The 18,170-nt window shown below is 47.0% G+C and overlaps 1 protein-coding gene across 1 annotated transcript in view; it reads left to right on the top strand.

Moving 5' to 3' along the window:
- T265_05679 (hypothetical protein) overlaps positions 1-17,647 on the top strand; it is a gene marked incomplete at both ends in the record, with an annotated part of 44,782 nt that extends 27,135 nt beyond the window's left edge. Inside the window, 7 exons of the mRNA XM_009170744.1 lie at positions 5,961-6,098; positions 7,694-7,861; positions 8,656-8,816; positions 11,333-11,476; positions 11,565-11,665; positions 15,518-15,706; positions 17,352-17,647. Of these exons, the coding sequence (XP_009169008.1) occupies positions 5,961-6,098; positions 7,694-7,861; positions 8,656-8,816; positions 11,333-11,476; positions 11,565-11,665; positions 15,518-15,706; positions 17,352-17,456 (1,006 nt within the window). The remainder of the gene's footprint in view (positions 1-5,960; positions 6,099-7,693; positions 7,862-8,655; positions 8,817-11,332; positions 11,477-11,564; positions 11,666-15,517; positions 15,707-17,351) is intronic.
- Between the last annotated feature and the right edge of the window lie 523 nt (positions 17,648-18,170).

Below are 18,170 nucleotides of genomic sequence, written 5' to 3'. Positions count from 1 at the left end.
TCCATGCCATCTCTCAGAGCGACCGGCACCCCAGAACGAACTCCCGCTCGACATACTTCTTGACACCTTTGAACTGAAGGCCACCACACCTGATGCAGCGCAGCCGGCAACACGGAACACAGCAACCAGTGAGCCAAGCCTTCTACCAAGAAGGTGGACAGATCGCCGTCGACGTCAAGCCACTCTTTTTCAAATGGACTCCCGAATAACCCGTTATTGACATTTTTTCACAAGGGGAGGTGTTGGGGATGTCAGTATCCCCAAAAACTGCTTATTTTCCGAGTTATTGCCAATTTACTTTCATTTGTCACCTGAAATCACTTGACTTCAACTTCTTTTTGCTTTGCTGATTTCGCGACCGTTGTCTTTAAACCACAGTGATGGTTCCACAACAATCCCACGAGCAAAATCACTACACCAAACAGAGACATTTTACCCTTTTCGCTTGTAGCGTGCATTGAGAATATGGTGTTTTCGTGACCCTGCTCACCGCGCACTCGATCCAGTCGCTCAATGTTCTTGCCGATTCCGACTGATTTTGTATTTCGTTAGTTCTCACTGTCGGCTTCGCCTGGTTCGTCTTTATTGTCGCTAGCTATCGATCTTTGTTCTCGTTCACGCCGAATACATACATGTGTACGGTCTGTCTTGATTCCGGAGCGACCATAACGCCACAGTGTTCCGAATGTGATTGTACGACTCAATGACCACTCATCTGTGCCACTCTCTTGTTGGAACGGTGCGATTGTGCAGCGTCAGGCTCTTTGACGGCTACAGTGGTCTGTTTGCAACTTTGTTGCCACTCAATTTGATGGCGCTGTTTGAAGAGGTTACGGACGGCGAATCCGTTTCTTCCAAGCAGCCACCAGGATTCAGACAAGATATATCAGTTCACGCCACGCAACCTAATTTTCACTGACTCCTTGAGTGATGGTCTCTTCCTAAATGTCAGTCGGTCATTCTTGGCTGAATGGTTCCCGCGAAGTTCGCGGGTTCGAATCCTTTTCAGATGCGTGCTGTTGATGAGTCCAGACAAGGACAAAACAGCTTTACGGTGCTTCTGGACCCTTCAGTATAGGTTGAATTTGTTTGCAGGTCGAAAGCTATGTTAAAAATTCAGAATGACCTCATCATCTACTTTCGATGTCGAGAGGAGCACGTTGAGTAGTGTTGAGTCCGGTTAGGTTCACAATCACCGATGGCAACACCCGCAATTGCGCCATGTTGCTTCATTCGTGCTGCACCCTATCTGCAAACTGTGTTGGAAAGAGTTCATCCGGACATGGTTCTTTGTTTCCTTGTTGAGATTCCAAGAATTCGGATGTGGTTGGTGGAGTTAGATTGACGGTCATCTTTGCACATGTTGGTTGTTCGGGATGGGACTGAGGCTAGCTCAATTATCAGTCGGGCTAAGCAGCCCAAAACGTTCAGCTGTAGCACCCTTTCGGGGCCTAGTTGCCATGCCTCACGAAGGAGGCACGAGGGCTGGGACACTGCCAGGTTGCCCAAGCCTAAACCGGGGAATTCGAGAGGCAGAGGTCGGGTTCGAAACCACGGATCTTCCGGTCAGCAAATTCGCGCTCTAACCATTTGAGCCATCTCGCCCCCAGCTTTTCAAGACGTCGGTCACAAAGACCTTGTTGTGATCATGACAGTTTGTGCGCCTCCATACCCCATCGAGCTATAATTGGAAATGCCCGTCTGTCGTACCACGTTGGTCAGAGTATACAGGTCCGATCGATAGATCAGATTAGAGATCAGGATACGTGTAGTGATGGTGTGTCATTAAATGTTGGATCATGGTAAAAGAGAACGTGTTCAGCCGCCTCCTGAAGCAAGATTCATTTTCGAAATACACTCATTTGCAAATTATTTGGTTTTGCGAGAGACTCACCTGGAACCCAGCTGAATCTCTCGGTTTTGATATTCCCAGGCAACTGAATGTGCTGCACCAGGCCGCCTCATGTTTCAGTCGTTACGATATCCGAGAGATTCAGCTGGGTTCCAGGTGAGTCTCTCGAACAACCAAATCAGTTTGCAAATGAATGTATATTCGCTAATTTCATCCAGTTTGGTTTCAAGTAGAACATAAGGTTGACGGAAACTCGGTGATTGCGCCTACCTGATGAGCCCCAAGAGGGGCGAAACCAGTCGTGGGCTGCCGAAGAGTAGTGCATTACAAAGAATCACTCTTATACAACGCATCGATCCATGTCGCACCAATCCGTCGACCGTTTTCCTTCGCTAACCAGCTTTTTAGCCAGCTTTGAAAGATAAGCCAGCAACATTTATCTACCTGTATTACAGATCCAGTTATTTTATTGAACGCACCTCAGGTGAGAATGTCGGTTTGCATTAAGTCTGTGCGCTCATGCACTCCAGTTTTGCCACCTGACCTAAGACAAGGGTCACCAACCCAAACGTTGTTGATGTATACACACAGATAAACCTTCGCGACCGGAGATGCTACGCACGTAAATGGGCCATAAGACCTACCTGACTGAGTGAACAACCGGGTAGCCTGGAAAACGGTCGATGGCTGCTTGGTTTCCAATGACGTTCATCAAACATTACTGCATCTTGTTGTTGGGTCACATACAATTAGGAAAATGATGAATGTCCTGAAGAGGTTTAATGAGACTCCATTTTTCGTTCGAGTTCTCATACAGCCATTTCGGAGCTTTGCACAAATTGCTTACGTAATGCTCATTCTCGCTCGGAGTGACTCAGTGGTTGAAGCGCGAACTTATCGACCGGAAGGTCCTTGGTTCGAATCCGACCTCTGCATCAGGCTCGGCCACCCTGACAATATCTCATCCCCCCGGCACCGAAAGAGTACTACAGCTGAACCATGTTTTTTCGCAAAACTAGCTGAATGATCCAACATACCAACGTAAATCTTTTGGAGAAAAGTAGCAATCAGGAGAATGATTTCCGGAAAGCTTTGCCACCCCCGCATCAGTCAGAATGAGTCACTGATAAGAACACTGTTGCGGGTTAGGTTTACCTCATCGGTAAAACGAAGTAAACTGGAAAAAATTCAGGGTCACTTGTTTCATTTGCATGAAATTCACATGTCTGTCGTTGACAGGAAAGCAGCTCGGACTAAAGAGTACCTAAATTTCACAGGTTTTCGTCCGGTGCAGCACAAATGCTTTTTGGGTCCAGACTTTGTTCCATTGAGCAGGACTAATTTTCATCCCAGACCATTTCCTCGTGTAGGTTGAGTTTTCTATCCTGGGGACCTTCATAGGCAAAAGATTTAACTAGGATTCAGCTGGTTCTTCTGTTAGCACCAGTCTGTATTTGACCCGACCCTTTTCATTGAAACCAGATCCAAACGAGCAATAAATACCAAAGAAGTCAGTTTATTTGGGGGATTTTATACACCGGTGTTCATCCTAGTGGACTTTTTGCATCATTCCTAATGCAGGACAGCTGACCGTTAAGGCACTGTGACTGATCAGCATCAATTTTACCGAACCTCATTACATCTGGCAGTCCAATTGCAGTTTACCAGCAGGCTCGACTCCCATCGACTTTCTACGCAGCTGAATGACCTTCATTTAACGTAGAACGAATCGGCAATCACGCTATCAATCAACAAGCATCCAACTGAGAAAGGCTACAGAGTTGAAACGTGCTCTTCCACCCTGGTTCTATCACAAACCATCCACCCATATAGACGGTTTCTTCAAAGTGAAAGCGTCTGATCCCAATTCCCTTCTAACCGTTGGGTAGCCAGTTCTGTCCCGCTATCGCTGACCAAAGGACGTCATAAGGTCAAATGATGACCCCTCGTGACCCTGACTCACCACCTGATCCCAGGTAATCCGATCAGAACATGTCCAGCACTCGTAACATCTGATATGACACCCTCTTACTATGCGAACATTTATGTGTAGGTTGGATTGGAACTACGTATGTGTATGTCAGGATCTGACGTCGAGACACCGAAAAGAATCGCTTCACTCAACCGAGTGTTCTCAATCCACCTGTGGGTATACTTCGCTCAATAATGGTAAATCGATTCAGGCCTGCATTGAGTGCTCAAAAACTACGTCGCTTTCTTGATTGGTCATGTGGCATCTTGGTCGGTTTTTTTATAAATAATAAATGTGCAAAGAACATAATATACTACTCACAAGTTTGCTGAAAACTCTTCGGAAGACATCAACCTCTTTTGCCGTTCCAAACCGCGCAGTCCTCGGGTTTCCGTCAACTTTACATTGTGACGGTAGACTCGCGTGGAACCCGGCCGGAACATAAGACAGCCGGGTGCAACACATTCAATAGAAGAAGAACGTCATAAACGACCGATTCAGCTAGGTTCCAGATGAGTTTGCAAGTCGAATGTTCACTTCAACTTAAAGTCAGCACTCTCCGTGGTTTCCTTCGAGGGTTTCTGTTCTGCCTGAGCACTTCATGCTCCGTATTCGTACCCTTGCTCTGGCAAACAGCTTTGCCACCCCTTAATCTTCATTAGTGCCAATCCTGGCTGCGATTTTCGTGGCTCAACGCACCGTGGCTGATAGTAGCAAGGCCTGGTGATGAAGGCGTGACTCACTTTTGAAGGGTTTTACGCTCTACTGGCCCACCTTGAGCGGCATCGGTAGTTACTGTTGTCAAGGTAGGTTGGAGGTGTCTTGTACAGTCGCACATTCATCCGTCATCCATTACCGATGTCTCCCCCTTTTTACCATCCGAACACCAAGTCGGATAATTTTGGACTGAGCTGCCTATTTATGCATTGGGATGGTGTCCTCTTAATGTATCCAATCAAAGAGAAGCGCCTTTGTGTCTCGCCCATCTACCCAGTTGAACTGCGGAGAGATTGTTCAGCTGTAACAAACAGTCTTTCGGTGCCTAGCTGCCATGCCACCAGAAGGAAGCAGGAGCGCTGGGATACTGACAGGTTGTCCAAACCTAGACAGGGGAGATCGCGGTCGAACGATGGACCTTCCGGTCAGTAATTTCGCGCTTTATCCACTGAGCCATCCCGCCCCTACGGGGCAGCTATAATAGTACAAATTCGACTGAGCGGGAGACTCATTGCAGTTTCTTCCTAACGCCCCACTTCCCAACTAACCCCCATACCGTGGTGTTTAGTTAGTCCACCAGTATGTTCTCGTACTGGTTCGCTAATTGTGGATAGGTTGGCTGATCATCGCAGCCTCATGTAGCTGTTCTCCAATAGGTTGGTGAGATAAGAAGGTACTGGATATGTTGTGATTTGTACGTGTTTGCGCCGCACCCACTATTAAATCGCACTTTGGAACTTGCTATAATTGATGTGGTTAGTCTGTTTTGGGCGGTCTGCAGAATTCATTGCATGCCGTCACATACTGCCTATTGAGTTGACCAGTTTCGCTTCACTTTTCACAGCACTCTGAAGTGAGCTTTCGAAAACCACAGTCGTCAGTTGTATACTGCAAACGATATTTCCTATGCCGGTCTTTAGATCCCTGTTCCACCCATTATGGCTCGGTAGCTTGAGACCACCCTTTACGGAGACAGTGAGGAATCATTACATGCATTTACATGGTAACCAAGGGACTTTCCACAAGGTCACACTGACGACTTTATGTGGGGGCGAGAAACGTTCGATCCTGATTGGCTAGCCAATCAGCGTTCGCCTTCGTTGGCTTCGTAACCAGCTCGCGACACCTGTCCAATCGATGTGGCGTTCCATTCTTTAGAACCGGTCACTTCCGGAAGATGTTTGAATCATTTCAGTGTTTAATGAAATTTCGCTCGAAATTTCGCTTCCTCAGCTACCACTGATTGCCTTCATTTGGCAGTTTTGAATTTCTAGAATAACGCAAACACGAACGCCACGTTCGGTTCACCAGTTTTTTTCTACTACGTGTTGTTCTCCTTATATCACTGTTGTCTGTCTTTGACATTTGTTTTATATGTAAAACTGCTCTCTATCGTTCTATCCGTCTTCGGGGTTGTAGTGCAATGGTTGCAGTGGCGGAACGCTTCAAAGGCTATCAGTACTATGAATTCTCGGTGCTCAAGGAACTCAGACCAGAAAGTAAAAGGTTGGCTGGTGTGGATGACGGAGATAACGCTGCCGATGACAGTATTCAAAGGTAGGTGCCACCAAAACATCTTTCTCTGCTGTGAGTTTCTGTTTTGTGTTGTTGATGTTGCCCCTACCTACGATGGATTTCAAGGGACCATCCTTGTTGAGACTGACGTTCGAAGGCTGATTGCATCTTTTCCGAGGCTTATGAAGGCTCGAAGCTGTTCCGATTGTCGAATCTCGTTCGCTGCGCTATCAACTGCCTTGCTTTTGTTTGGAACTCAGTTTACTTGTCATATATGTTAAAGCCCCGGCGATCTGCGTTTTTTATCGGTGTATTTCCTGGATCATAGTTACTACTCACGATTGGATTGTTAAAATAGAATACCCCTGTACTTGTCAACGGAACCAGGTGATATCAGGTGCGTTGAACCGATCGATCGCTACTCCAGGCTCAGCCAGTATCCGAACGCCAGAACCGATAGGTGATAGTTGAACTGAGTTTGAGGTCGTTGCAATAGACACCTTTGTATGAGATACCAGATTAGTACAATTTACAAAGCCGCATGCAAATGACTGTACTTTGAACACACGGTTATACACTTGCTGACAGTTTTTTATGGCGCTGGCTTGGTCAGCCAGTCTGTTATGGTTTTTTTTTAAGGAATGCAAGGCTGCTTTCGGAATTCAGATGGGCATCATGCGCGTCTTTTCGTTCAATGACGTACGCCTGTTCTGGCCCTCGCTGCATCTGAGTTCTCATAGTCTCTAGTACAGATCCCTAGTGGTTTACTGATTTCCGGGTCGATTGAGTACGTCTATCCAGCACGATCAATTATAAGGTGCGAACTACAGACTAGAAGGTACGTGGTTCGAACCCGACCCGGGCCACTCGATCGCTCCTGTCTACGCTGCCTGGCCGTATGTCACCGAAAGGGTATTTTACGGCTGATGGACGGAGATATTCAATTCGGATGCGGATGAACGAATCTTTTCAGAACTTCCTTCGTAGTCTGGTATCTAGACCATTGTGTGAAAGGTTTGATTGGCTGGCGTTCGCCCTGCTTCATTCTGGTGATTGTCTTCTTCAGCAAATGAGATGGAACACTCATTTCCCTTTGGTATTGATACGATATTACTGACATCCGTACGTCTAAAATCCTTATCATCATCATAATCATTGTCAGCTGTAAGAACCGCGTAATCGTCGTCAAGTGGTTGTAGCTGACGCAGTTTCGTTCACCGATGATTTGGGGGGGAGGTAGCTGCGCATTGCAAGCGGGAGCTGGTAAATTGGTGCATAAATCCAGCGTTGTCGGTGGGCTGTCAAGTGCGGGGTTGGAAAAGGAGCTATGCATTGAAGGCAATAGCTTGGATGGACGAGCGCCATTGAGGGTGCGTCTAAAATCCTTAACAGAATGAAGTTTTGTGTACTCAACTAGATGAGACGAGGAAAGGTAAACGCATCGCTTCCAATCAACAGATATCTGAAAATGTATCTCGACAGCCGTTACTTTGCAGTCACTACTAATCGCCGCAAATTGGAGCAGTAAAATTCCGATCCTAGCTAGTTCTAAAGTTAACCTAATCTGATGCTTTTATCGTCTGACCTTCACCGCTACCCTTTTCTTCTTCTTCTTCGTGCTTTATTTGCCTCGTCAGTTCTGATGAGCGGATATCTGATCATAGCAGTGGGAGCGGAGTTGGATATCCGCACACACCACCCGGTCTAATGGGTGATCACCACAGCGGCGGCTATAGATCGTTGACCACAAACGACCTGTTGGACTCGTCCCCACCACCACGTGATGGTGTCGGCCCGCAGTCCCGGTAATCTCCCCGATGCACCCAGCTGACACTAATCCGTGACTGTGTCTGTTTAAAAATTCCTGGTGTTGCTCTCCTGTTTGCGGTGGTGACGGTGCACTCCCTCCACTCTCACGCTCGGTTGTAATTGTAACTCGTGCCTATCCGTATTCTGGGGAGAGTTGTGCATACGACCTTCAACACCATATCTGCCTGATGCATGTGCTGCTTCATGCTGGTTTAAATTAATATTTTATATAGTCTGTGTTCATCCGTTTTTGTTTTTGTGAGACCGTTTGCTACTCCTACACTTATCATCTGCACTAACCTCCCCGTCGCCACCACCCGGTCTAATGGGTGATCACCACAGCGGCGGCTATAGATCGTTGACCACAAACGACCTGTTGGACTCGTCCCCACCACCACGTGATGGTGTCGGCCCGCAGTCCCGGTAATCTCCCCGATGCACCCAGCTGACACTAATCCGTGACTGTGTCTGTTTAAAAATTCCTGGTGTTGCTCTCCTGTTTGCGGTGGTGACGGTGCACTCCCTCCACTCTCACGCTCGGTTGTAATTGTAACTCGTGCCTATCCGTATTCTGGGGAGAGTTGTGCATACGACCTTCAACACCATATCTGCCTGATGCATGTGCTGCTTCATGCTGGTTTAAATTAATATTTTATATAGTCTGTGTTCATCCGTTTTTGTTTTTGTGAGACCGTTTGCTACTCCTACACTTATCATCTGCACTAACCGCATATCCCCGTCGCCACTCATGGAATGAGCAGTTCGTATCAGCCTGTTATTTTTGTCCCAGTTCTAGGAACCAGGACATGCAGAAGGAGGGACCGACAGAAGAGGAGTTGGACAGACGCTTGGATGAAATTTTTCAAGCTGATAACTTTGATGATGCGAAGCTCGAAGATATTGGATTGTTCGGGTCTGACACAACCGAAACTCTTGCTCACGGTTCTCGAGGTAAGCGTTGTGCCACGAGCGATCCACAGGAAAGGTCGGTTTAACAACCACTCAGTAATTTGATTTAGTGAACAGCTATGAACGGGGGTCGTCTGTCTCAATGGATTGAACTTTACCTCACTCTCCGACAGACTCAACCCCGTCTGTACACACCACACTCTGAAATCCCCGGACTAAGTGGATCGCATGTTTCTTGTCCATCTTGGCTTTAGGCATGACTTCAACATTTTCGGTAGAATTCTCTTCGTTCGGTGCCGTCAATCTGATCGTTTTACTCATCAAATTCGTTTGACTTGTTTGTTCCCCATCCCTTTTAGTTCCTTGCTCCGGTATTGCAAAGACCATGGAAGGTTAGCATGGTAGAGCATCTCGTATTCGACATCATGCTTGTTCGTCTTGATTATTCTCCTAATTCAGTGTGCATGTGCACACTCGATCTGTTGTCCCCCTCGTATACTGTCTCTTTGTTGTGTCCACACTACGTGACCCGCTACGAGTCGGCCCCTCAAGCCATGGGTCATTTGGACCAGTTTTGGTTTTTGTTCAAGTTACTTATATTTTGTGAGTAGTTTGGACTTTTCCAGTTCTCAGATTTCGTCACTTAAGATGAGAGAGAGCAGAGCAAGCCTGTGTTACCAAGTGTGAACATCTCTAGTAGTGTGCATCTCACCAACAGTCGTTGTTAAGAAGTTTGCAAACTCTAACAGCCCACTTATTGATGTTGTCATACGAATTTCATGTCCGGTTCCATTTGTAGCCTTGTTTCCTATTTTTGTTGGGTAGCTGAATTTAGCTGAGCCACACGAGCAAATAAGCAGTTCGTTTCCATCCATCCCACAAGTCACATAATATAAGGATATGTATTCATCAGATGGTGCCTATTCATTGTCCTTTCATCATCAATGACAACATGACATCAGTTTTCAACACCGATGCTTCACTGCAGTACAACCATGATTTATTTGAAAGCCTTATTGTAAACAAAAGAGTAAAGGTGGAAGGGGAAGGGACTTAGTTCTAGCTTACCACAATCACCCCGATGTGCCTACACCTCCAGATATTCATTCAGGAGATCTGGATATAAACTGACAACAAGAACGCCACTGACATCGGTTGGCAGCCATATCTTGTAGTGCCCCCAACCAGTCACAGTAAGGATCGCGCGGTCCCCATCATGGAAGGCCAGTAGCGCCGACAGCACCCAAGCGTTTCGTGATCTCCATCATACTCCTTTGCCAAATCAAGGGTTGGCCACCTCTCTGCTGCCGCCACTCTGAATTGGGTATGGAAAACAGCACTCTCTTCCGCAGACGATGGTTGGGCATACATAACACATGTCCCAACCAACGCAATTTCTGGTGCTGGACACATTCTTCAATGGAAGTACCCGTTGCACAAACAAAAGCGCACTTTCTAACTGCCTCATTACGGACTTGTTGACACCATTCCACATGAGATCTGGTTCTGAGACAACGATTGTCGAACACCTGAAGACGTCTCAGGTCCGCTGCTCGAATAGGCCAAGTCTCACAGCCATATAACAAAACAATCCGTACTGCAGTTTGATACACACGTCCCTTGAGATTCAGGGATAAACCATTCTGACGCCATAGATGTCTCAAGTTAGCAAACGCGGCCCGAACCTTGCAGATTCGTGCATTCACCTCATCTGTCACACTACAATCAGAACTAATACAACTTCCAAGATACGCAAAACGCTCCACAACCTCCAGTGCCTCTCCCTGGATTGTAAGGGGCGTGTTCAGTGACTGCACGTCCACAAGCATGACCTTACTCTTTGTGGGTGCAAAGTGCATACCAAAGACGGGATGACTTTGGTCAGTTCATCCAAGAATACTTGCGCCTTCTCCGCCTCTTCGAAAATGAGAACAATATCGTCTGCATATTCCAGATCGACAAGGTTTTCTTTACAGGCTATTTGAACACCAGGTGGAGAGAGACCCTCCAGCGTTCGTCTCATTATTTCATCGATCAGGAAGTTGAAAGGGAATGTAGAGAGTGGGCATCCTTGACGGTCACCCGCTTTGTGTGCGGAAGCTTTTGGAGAGCTCTCCGTACACTCTCACACGTCTGCCAGTCTGAATCGGTTCTAGTACTGTTGGTGGTTGGATCTGTGAGAGTGCACAGGTCTCCGTGTTTAAGGGTTTCTTTGAGATGCAAGCCAAACTCCAAGCTCGACGAACAGATCAACAGCCACCTGATCAACTCCCAATCCGCTGAAACCCTACATGCACATACTTTCCAAATTAGGAGCTTGTCCTTCCACTACACACACGTATTGAGCCTACTGAACTTGGATGCTTTGTCGTGGACGACTTGGAATCCGTTTGACCCAATCGGTGCATGTCTGACTGATCCTCAAGGTCTTGTTATCAATGTAGCATTTGCTGGGTTGTCCAGCTTGTGTGTAGTCGAAAGTGTAAGCGCATCGAAATGCATGTGTTGTTGTCCTTTCTTCACCACACCTGCTAATCCATTCTCATTTTCATCCGCAGAACTCATCAGTCGTTCTGTCGGTGGTGTGCCTGAGGAACATCGAGATTTCCTCACAGATCTCTTCTCCACTGACGACAATGCACTGCCAAGTCTTGCTTCGGAATCCGGAATTAGTTCGACGAAAACCGAGGCCCAACCTACAGGTATTTGGGACGTGTTTTCTTTCCATCAACCGGTTGTCTTTCCGTTGGTTCGTTTTTTTTTTGTCGCCTCTCCGTTTCTTTTTTATAGATTCACAAACCGTTGGTGCTAGTGAATTTAAAGCGGAATGGAAATCCGTTTTTGCGTTCAACTCGGAACCAGCTCAACCTACTCAGTCCGGGTTTTCAGAGGTATGTAATTTGTAGATGGATTTCTCGCCTTTCGTTGGCACGCTCTCTGACTGATTTGTAAACTCCGTATAGTAGTTTCGTGTTGTCGAAACCCGAAACTAACTCAGGCTTACTGAGTTTTCCCGTCTAATACACGCGGGGAGTTGACACAGTTCGTTTGCTAAGCTTCACCTCTGTGGGTGAATTCAGACGATCGTAGGACTGGTCGCATAAATCTTGCTTGATTTGTATAAAAAATAAAAGAAACATAGTTCAGCTGTAGCACCCTTTCGGTGCCTAGCTGCCAGTTTGCATAATCCTGGACGGGAGCAATCCAAATGCCGAAGTTGCGTTCGAACCACGGACCTTTCGGTCAGTAAGTTCGCACCTTAACCACTGAGCTATGTTGTCCGGAGGTCAGCCGTGCCTAATAACCGACTATCACATCATTCGAACGGTTGTGTCACGTGCAGGCTACGGATCAAACGGAGGCATGACCTGATTGGTCGGAATCCCAGCCAATCTACATCGAGCATCTTTAGCTCGACGCTTCCCGCCCCCCCACACAGATTTCACCACAACCTTGTGGAACATTCTATGATCACCCTATAGATGCAATTTCCTTTGTCTCCATAAAGGGCTGTTCGAAGCTACTGTGCCTTTTGATATACCATACTGTGCGGAGCAGGAAGCCAAGGACCGATACAGAGTTGCGCGACCGTTCGTGAATCACAGCACATCTCGAGCTCAATCGTGGTACACTACTTACTTAATTTTCAAGGAGAAAGACGCGGTATAGGGTTTTCTATTCGATGCAACCCTTGGAGAAAGTACCTGCACCCACTCCAAGCGCCGCGACCATGCTTGAAACACGTTCTGATTCCCGACATACCTCCCAGTAAGAAAAGTCGCACTCGATATTCCATCACATCGGCTTAGTTTGACAAAGGGTTTGTCACACAAAAAGGACCGGAGTTGCTTTTGAAGCACTATTCCGCCACGTTATAGGGCTCTTCTTGACCTGAGTTGGCTTGAAAGCTCAAGATGACTCAGTTGTTAAGGGGTGAACTTACTGAGCGGAAGGTCCTTGGTTTGAACCCAACTCCGCATCCCGACTTCTCCTGTTTAGGTGTTGTTATGATGGACGATGATGCAACTCTGTATCAGTCCCTTGGCTTCCCGCTCCGCCCACTATGGTGTGTCAAAAAGCATGGTAGCTCCACACAGCTCTTTCTGGAGACAAAAGGACAATCATTACATCTATATTTATAGGGTAATCACAGAGTCTTTCACAAGGTCATGCCAGAATCCCCGTGAGGGGGCGGGAAGCGTCGAGTCAAAGGTGCTTGACTCGAATTGGTTGGCATCCTAACCAATCAGGGCATGCCTTCGTTTGGCCCGTTTCCTGCACGTTACACATTCGTCCAAATGACGTGGTGTTCGGTTGTAAAAGACGGCTAGCGTCCGTACACTAGGCTTGAGCAAACTGACTGTAAGATCCGGACGGTTAAGGATCTCACAGGACGATTGCGACTATTAGATTATACGCAGTTCGTAGCCAGTAGTCAATAGGAGCAGACAGACGTGGGGCAGTAGATGATATATTGAAGACTGACAGGAACTGGTTCTACAGAAAAACGAATTAGTAAGCATCATGAATTAAGAAAACGTACAATCAACAATGACGCAATCTGTAGGAGCGGGAAGCAGTCACTGTTACAGCACGGGTTTCTGTAGGGGCAACAAGAAGTAAGTACCAAACGATGTGCAAACATACATATCGGGGCAGTCTGACAGTATGAGTTGGCCGTAACGGCGCAGGAGTCAGTACGTTCGGGATTTGAGGGACTGTCTTTCGGTCGGTGTCGACGCAGCCGCTCGTGTCGCGCGACAGGTCAGATTGCGCGGTTTCGGCCGTTTAAAACAAAGCTCAGCAGGGGCTATCTGGCAGGCGTGATGCATGGATAATACAAAATAAACAGCTGTGTTGGACGTCCGGTTGGTGTAGTCGGTAACGTGTTCGCCTGCTGTCTGCAGACTCTGGGTTCGATACCCGGTGGGCGCGCTTTTCGGTCGGAGTGGACGCTCGTGAATAGGTGCAATCCAGACGAACTTGCAAGCAATGACGGACGGGTAAATTAAGTATTGACATCAGTTACTGAGGCATAAACAGACCCTAAGCCGGGACGAAACAGGGAGAAAACGAGCAAAGAAACGAAACGGCGTCATAATAAACAGATGCGAGTCACGTTACTCATGAGTAGTCAAAAAACAAGGAAAGTTACCGCTGGTCACCGTTGATTCGCAGGCGGAATCAACACTGACAGTACGTCGGCCGTCGTGCTTCCTTCCGGTGGCGTGGGAGCTAGGCACCGAACGGTCGATCGAGTGACATGCTTTTCCCAGTATCTGTAGAATCGCCGAGGGTAGTTTCGTTGCACAAAATTTCACATCCCTCCTGTAATTGTGCGTTGTCTTTTCATTTGAAAATTTCTGTGTTGCCTACCGATTAATCTTGACGTGAACGAAACCCTATTTCGCTATTATTCCTCAATACAAGTGCGCAACGCCAATGGTTGAAAGATGCTAAAAACTTTCGCAGATTGCTACATTTCCATTACATAATTACGGAAGACGTCTGAGATTGTTCCTACTGGTCACAACATCTTCCCGGTCCTAAGGGGAAATGTCACCGTAAAGAAGGAATCCTCACCATCTACCGGTACTTGTGCCGTTTTTTAATCAAGATGTCATCCTTTCAGTGAAGCAATCTATGCTGAGACGCAATGTATCTCGGTCTCGTTATTATTAGAATCGCTGTCAGTGTTCATCGTCTTCGAAACGTGCTTGAACAATTAACCGTTTGGCCACGAGCCGGGGCGAGATGGCTCAGTGGTTCGAACCCGACCTCTGCCTCTCGACTTTCCACCTCTAGGCTTGGGCAACCTGGCAGTATCCCAAACCTCCTTCTTCCTTCGGGCGGCATGGCAGTTAGGCACCGAAAGAGCGCTACAGCTGAACGATTATCGATTATCATCACGAGCGGCTGAAGAGCAGTGTGAGCAGCTCTCTTTGCGTTCTCATCCCAAATAAATAAACCTCGGATCAAATTTGTTTTCGTCTGAATATTTTTCTACAAATGATAACAACTCGAGTTTAATGTCCGCGTCAAGTGTAAGTCGAACTTCTCTGCCAATTTGTGTCATGCCTACTTTTGGTGACATAGCAGTGTCCCTCTTGTCTTTAGGATCCACTGCTTTCACTGATAGGGCGAACCGCCGGTTGGGAACTTCAAAATCTCTCCGCCGTCTTCAAATATCGATGAACCTTTCTCTGATACTTTACCATTCGAGGTCACCACGCTAGCTTAATTGCTTGGTTTAGGGATTATTAGACCCCTGAGTGAATGCACATCTTTCACACTACCGATCAACTACTCGTTTAAGGAGAAAAACCCTTCGTCGCAGGGTTGTGTGTTACAAAGCAGCAACGGAACGGTTACAAACTGGTGGACAAGAAAGTAAACATCTCATGCACACGTTGTTTTTAAAAACTGAACGTCCTCACCCATCTTCTTCAACTTTCGTTAATATTCATTGACTGCTGTAAACGAACCCTAGAATGCATTTCCGCAGGTTCCGTACTAAACCTCATGGGGGCGCGAATTACAAGAAAACACATACTACTCGCATGCCTCATCAGTAGTATCCGTCGTTACACCATAGCAAATTTAAACCCATATCCGGTAGCTTGTTGTCCCCTAGAGAAAACATCCTTACAACTAATTGATTCGGTTTTTCCTGCTGTATATGTTGCGAGTTGTGATGGGAATTTAGCCGGCAGAGTTACTTACCACGACATCTTGTTTTTTAGGATGATCCTTGGAGTGAGTTTCAAAGGAGTGCGTCGTCGGCACTTCCCTCACATCTGTTAGACAGGCGCGAGGATAGTGCAGGTTCAATGTTCAGTTCAACTGCCTCTTCCGGTATGCCGCAGCATGAGGCGGGTTCTTCGGCCACCCCTTCTGAACAACCTGTCATGCAGTCCGAACGTTCAAAACAGGTGAGTCAGTCATTTAGTACAATCCTCCGTACAACTTGACCGAGACGGGTTTACATTCCACGAGGCGGAGACTCTTTTATTGGTTGGGAAATGCATGTGAATAGGTTTTCGACGAATATACCAAGCAAGCTGTGTTTGCGGACGTCAACAACTTTATCCTCTTGATTCGTATCCAAGGGGGCATAAAAATCAATAACTTTATGGATTGGCTCTTCATGCACAATCAAACATGAGGAATTGGTTCATTATAGTGGAAAATATAGGTAGCTCATGTAGCGTAGACGGTCGTTTGTTTGTTCGCTGAGTTGGGCAATTTGATTGCAAACGGAGGGAATCTCTGGAAGCATGGTACTCCACGACGGATTCGATCAACCGGTGCATCGAACTAGATCAAATTTACGCACCTTTACATGCAAAAGATCAACTTTTCAACCAGTACACTCAAGGAGGACCGAATATTGGATTCACAAACAAAGAAACAAGAGGTCAAATCAATAAAGGGCCGAGGACAAAGGTCACTCCAGCACGACCAGATTAAGACGGCAGGGGATGTCAAACTCAAAAGTCACGTGGGCATCGGCCAATGAGGACACAGGATAACAGAGCAACCAATGGAACCGACCGAGCGAACAACTCATCGCGATCAAGGTCATTCCCGGCTAGCAGCACGTGTATTAACACACACGTAATGCTACTCAACGCACAACCACTGACTCATTGTTATGATTCACTACGCTCCCCAATAAAGCACTGATGATGTCACCTCGATTGGTGATGAAACGTTTGCAATCAAATTGCCTAGCTCAGCGAACAAGCGAGCGACCAATCGGTTCATTTTGCACGTCAGAGCGAATAATCCGCATTGAATATGCGGTAGCCCTTCCTTTAGTTTACTCCCAGATGCGATCTCTTGGTCTGATTTGGAAATCGGTGCAATTGATGCATTTTATCAAAGTTGAAGTCTGTGCTGGCTGCTGGGCGATCATCGAGGGGATTTCTAGTCTGACTATCGAATTTGAGCTCAGGGCTACTTTTGGCAGTCGACAACCTCGGACCTTGAACGGCAGTGAAGCATCAATGTTGAACACTGACGTCATGCTGTCGGTGATGGTGAACTTCGAGAGGTCATTAAAAGGATAAAACCAACTGCACATCATGGCTAAGCGTGCTCTACCCACACCAGACAAATCGAAGTTGCCAGCCATATGAATACTTAAATAAGAGACTTCACAAAATAACGGTTAGAGGTCTTCTTTGCTGCACGGCTGGGGTGTACTGTCATCAATATCACAACTACTGTCATCGCTATCTTTTGCCCCCTTCCTTGACAAACATCCGTACTTCACGGCCTTATCCTCAGACGGCGAAATTTTTTTTGCCGCATGTAACTCTCCGTTAGGATTTCTTGGACCGAGTTGCGTTGCGAGGGAGTTCTCTTGTACCGGAACTGTTCGCTAGGTGTAATCTCGCTCTGGGTGAGTTCAATGGACCGACAAATCGAACAACCGCTGTTTGGGACGACCACCAATTTGTTTTACTCATGAGTAGTATGAATCGTTCACGACAGCTAGTCGTAGGCGCCTGCTCGATCGCACGGGTGAACCAGGCGTTCAATGTATCTCTTATACTCCCCTCTTTATTTCAGCAGCCCTCCAGCCTGGACTCATGGATGCGTTTGTTCTCTGACCTCGGGCAACTTGGCAATCCTGATGCAATCAGCAAAAAGGAAGGTCAAATATCGGACGCCTAACCCCCCGACCTCTGTTTTTGGGTCCCCCGACCCCGTGATACAGACTCCCCCGATCGTGATCTACTTGTTACTCTCTTTCATCTTACTTTGTTGTCTCCTCGGTTGTTGGTCTCCTTGTAGTTGCCGTTTTCCCCCCTGTGACTCACAGCAACTTGTCTACCACAGTTGATACACAGTTTTCCAGGTGTGAGCACTGTTTTCTGTTTTGATGCAGTGAAGTACAAGTTTATCATCAGTTGCTTGTAGTTCAAACACGCCACTGGGGCACACGGTGGACAAAAAGAAACTGCACTCGCCGAGGCATGGTTTCGTTAATACACGTCCAAACACATAAAAGTAACACCTAAGACTTGCTGAAAATGGTCATGCGCCAAGAAATACAGTTACTAGCTAATCGCAGAGGTTCGGTTGTCGCTGATTGATATCCAGTGGCGAGATGGCTCAGTGGTTAGAGCGCGAATTTACTGACTGGAAGGTGAGTGGTTCGAACCCGAGCTGTGCCTCTCAGCTTCCTCTGTCTAAGCTTGGGCAAGCTGGCAATATCTAATTCCTCGTGCAACCTTCGGGTGGCATGGCAACTAGGCACCGAAAGGGTGCTACAGCTGAGCGAATGACATATAGATACCGTTTTCAGGTTAGCTTATTTAGATCTCGTCATTTTCTCTCATCTGCCGCAACTGGCCTTGTATTTTAGAGAGCCAAACTTTTCTTAAC

Source organism: Opisthorchis viverrini, assembly GCF_000715545.1.
Source record: "Opisthorchis viverrini unplaced genomic scaffold opera_v5_111, whole genome shotgun sequence".
Taxonomy (NCBI): Eukaryota; Metazoa; Platyhelminthes; class Trematoda; order Opisthorchiida; family Opisthorchiidae; genus Opisthorchis; species Opisthorchis viverrini.
This window is presented reverse-complemented; position numbering and strand designations above follow the sequence as displayed.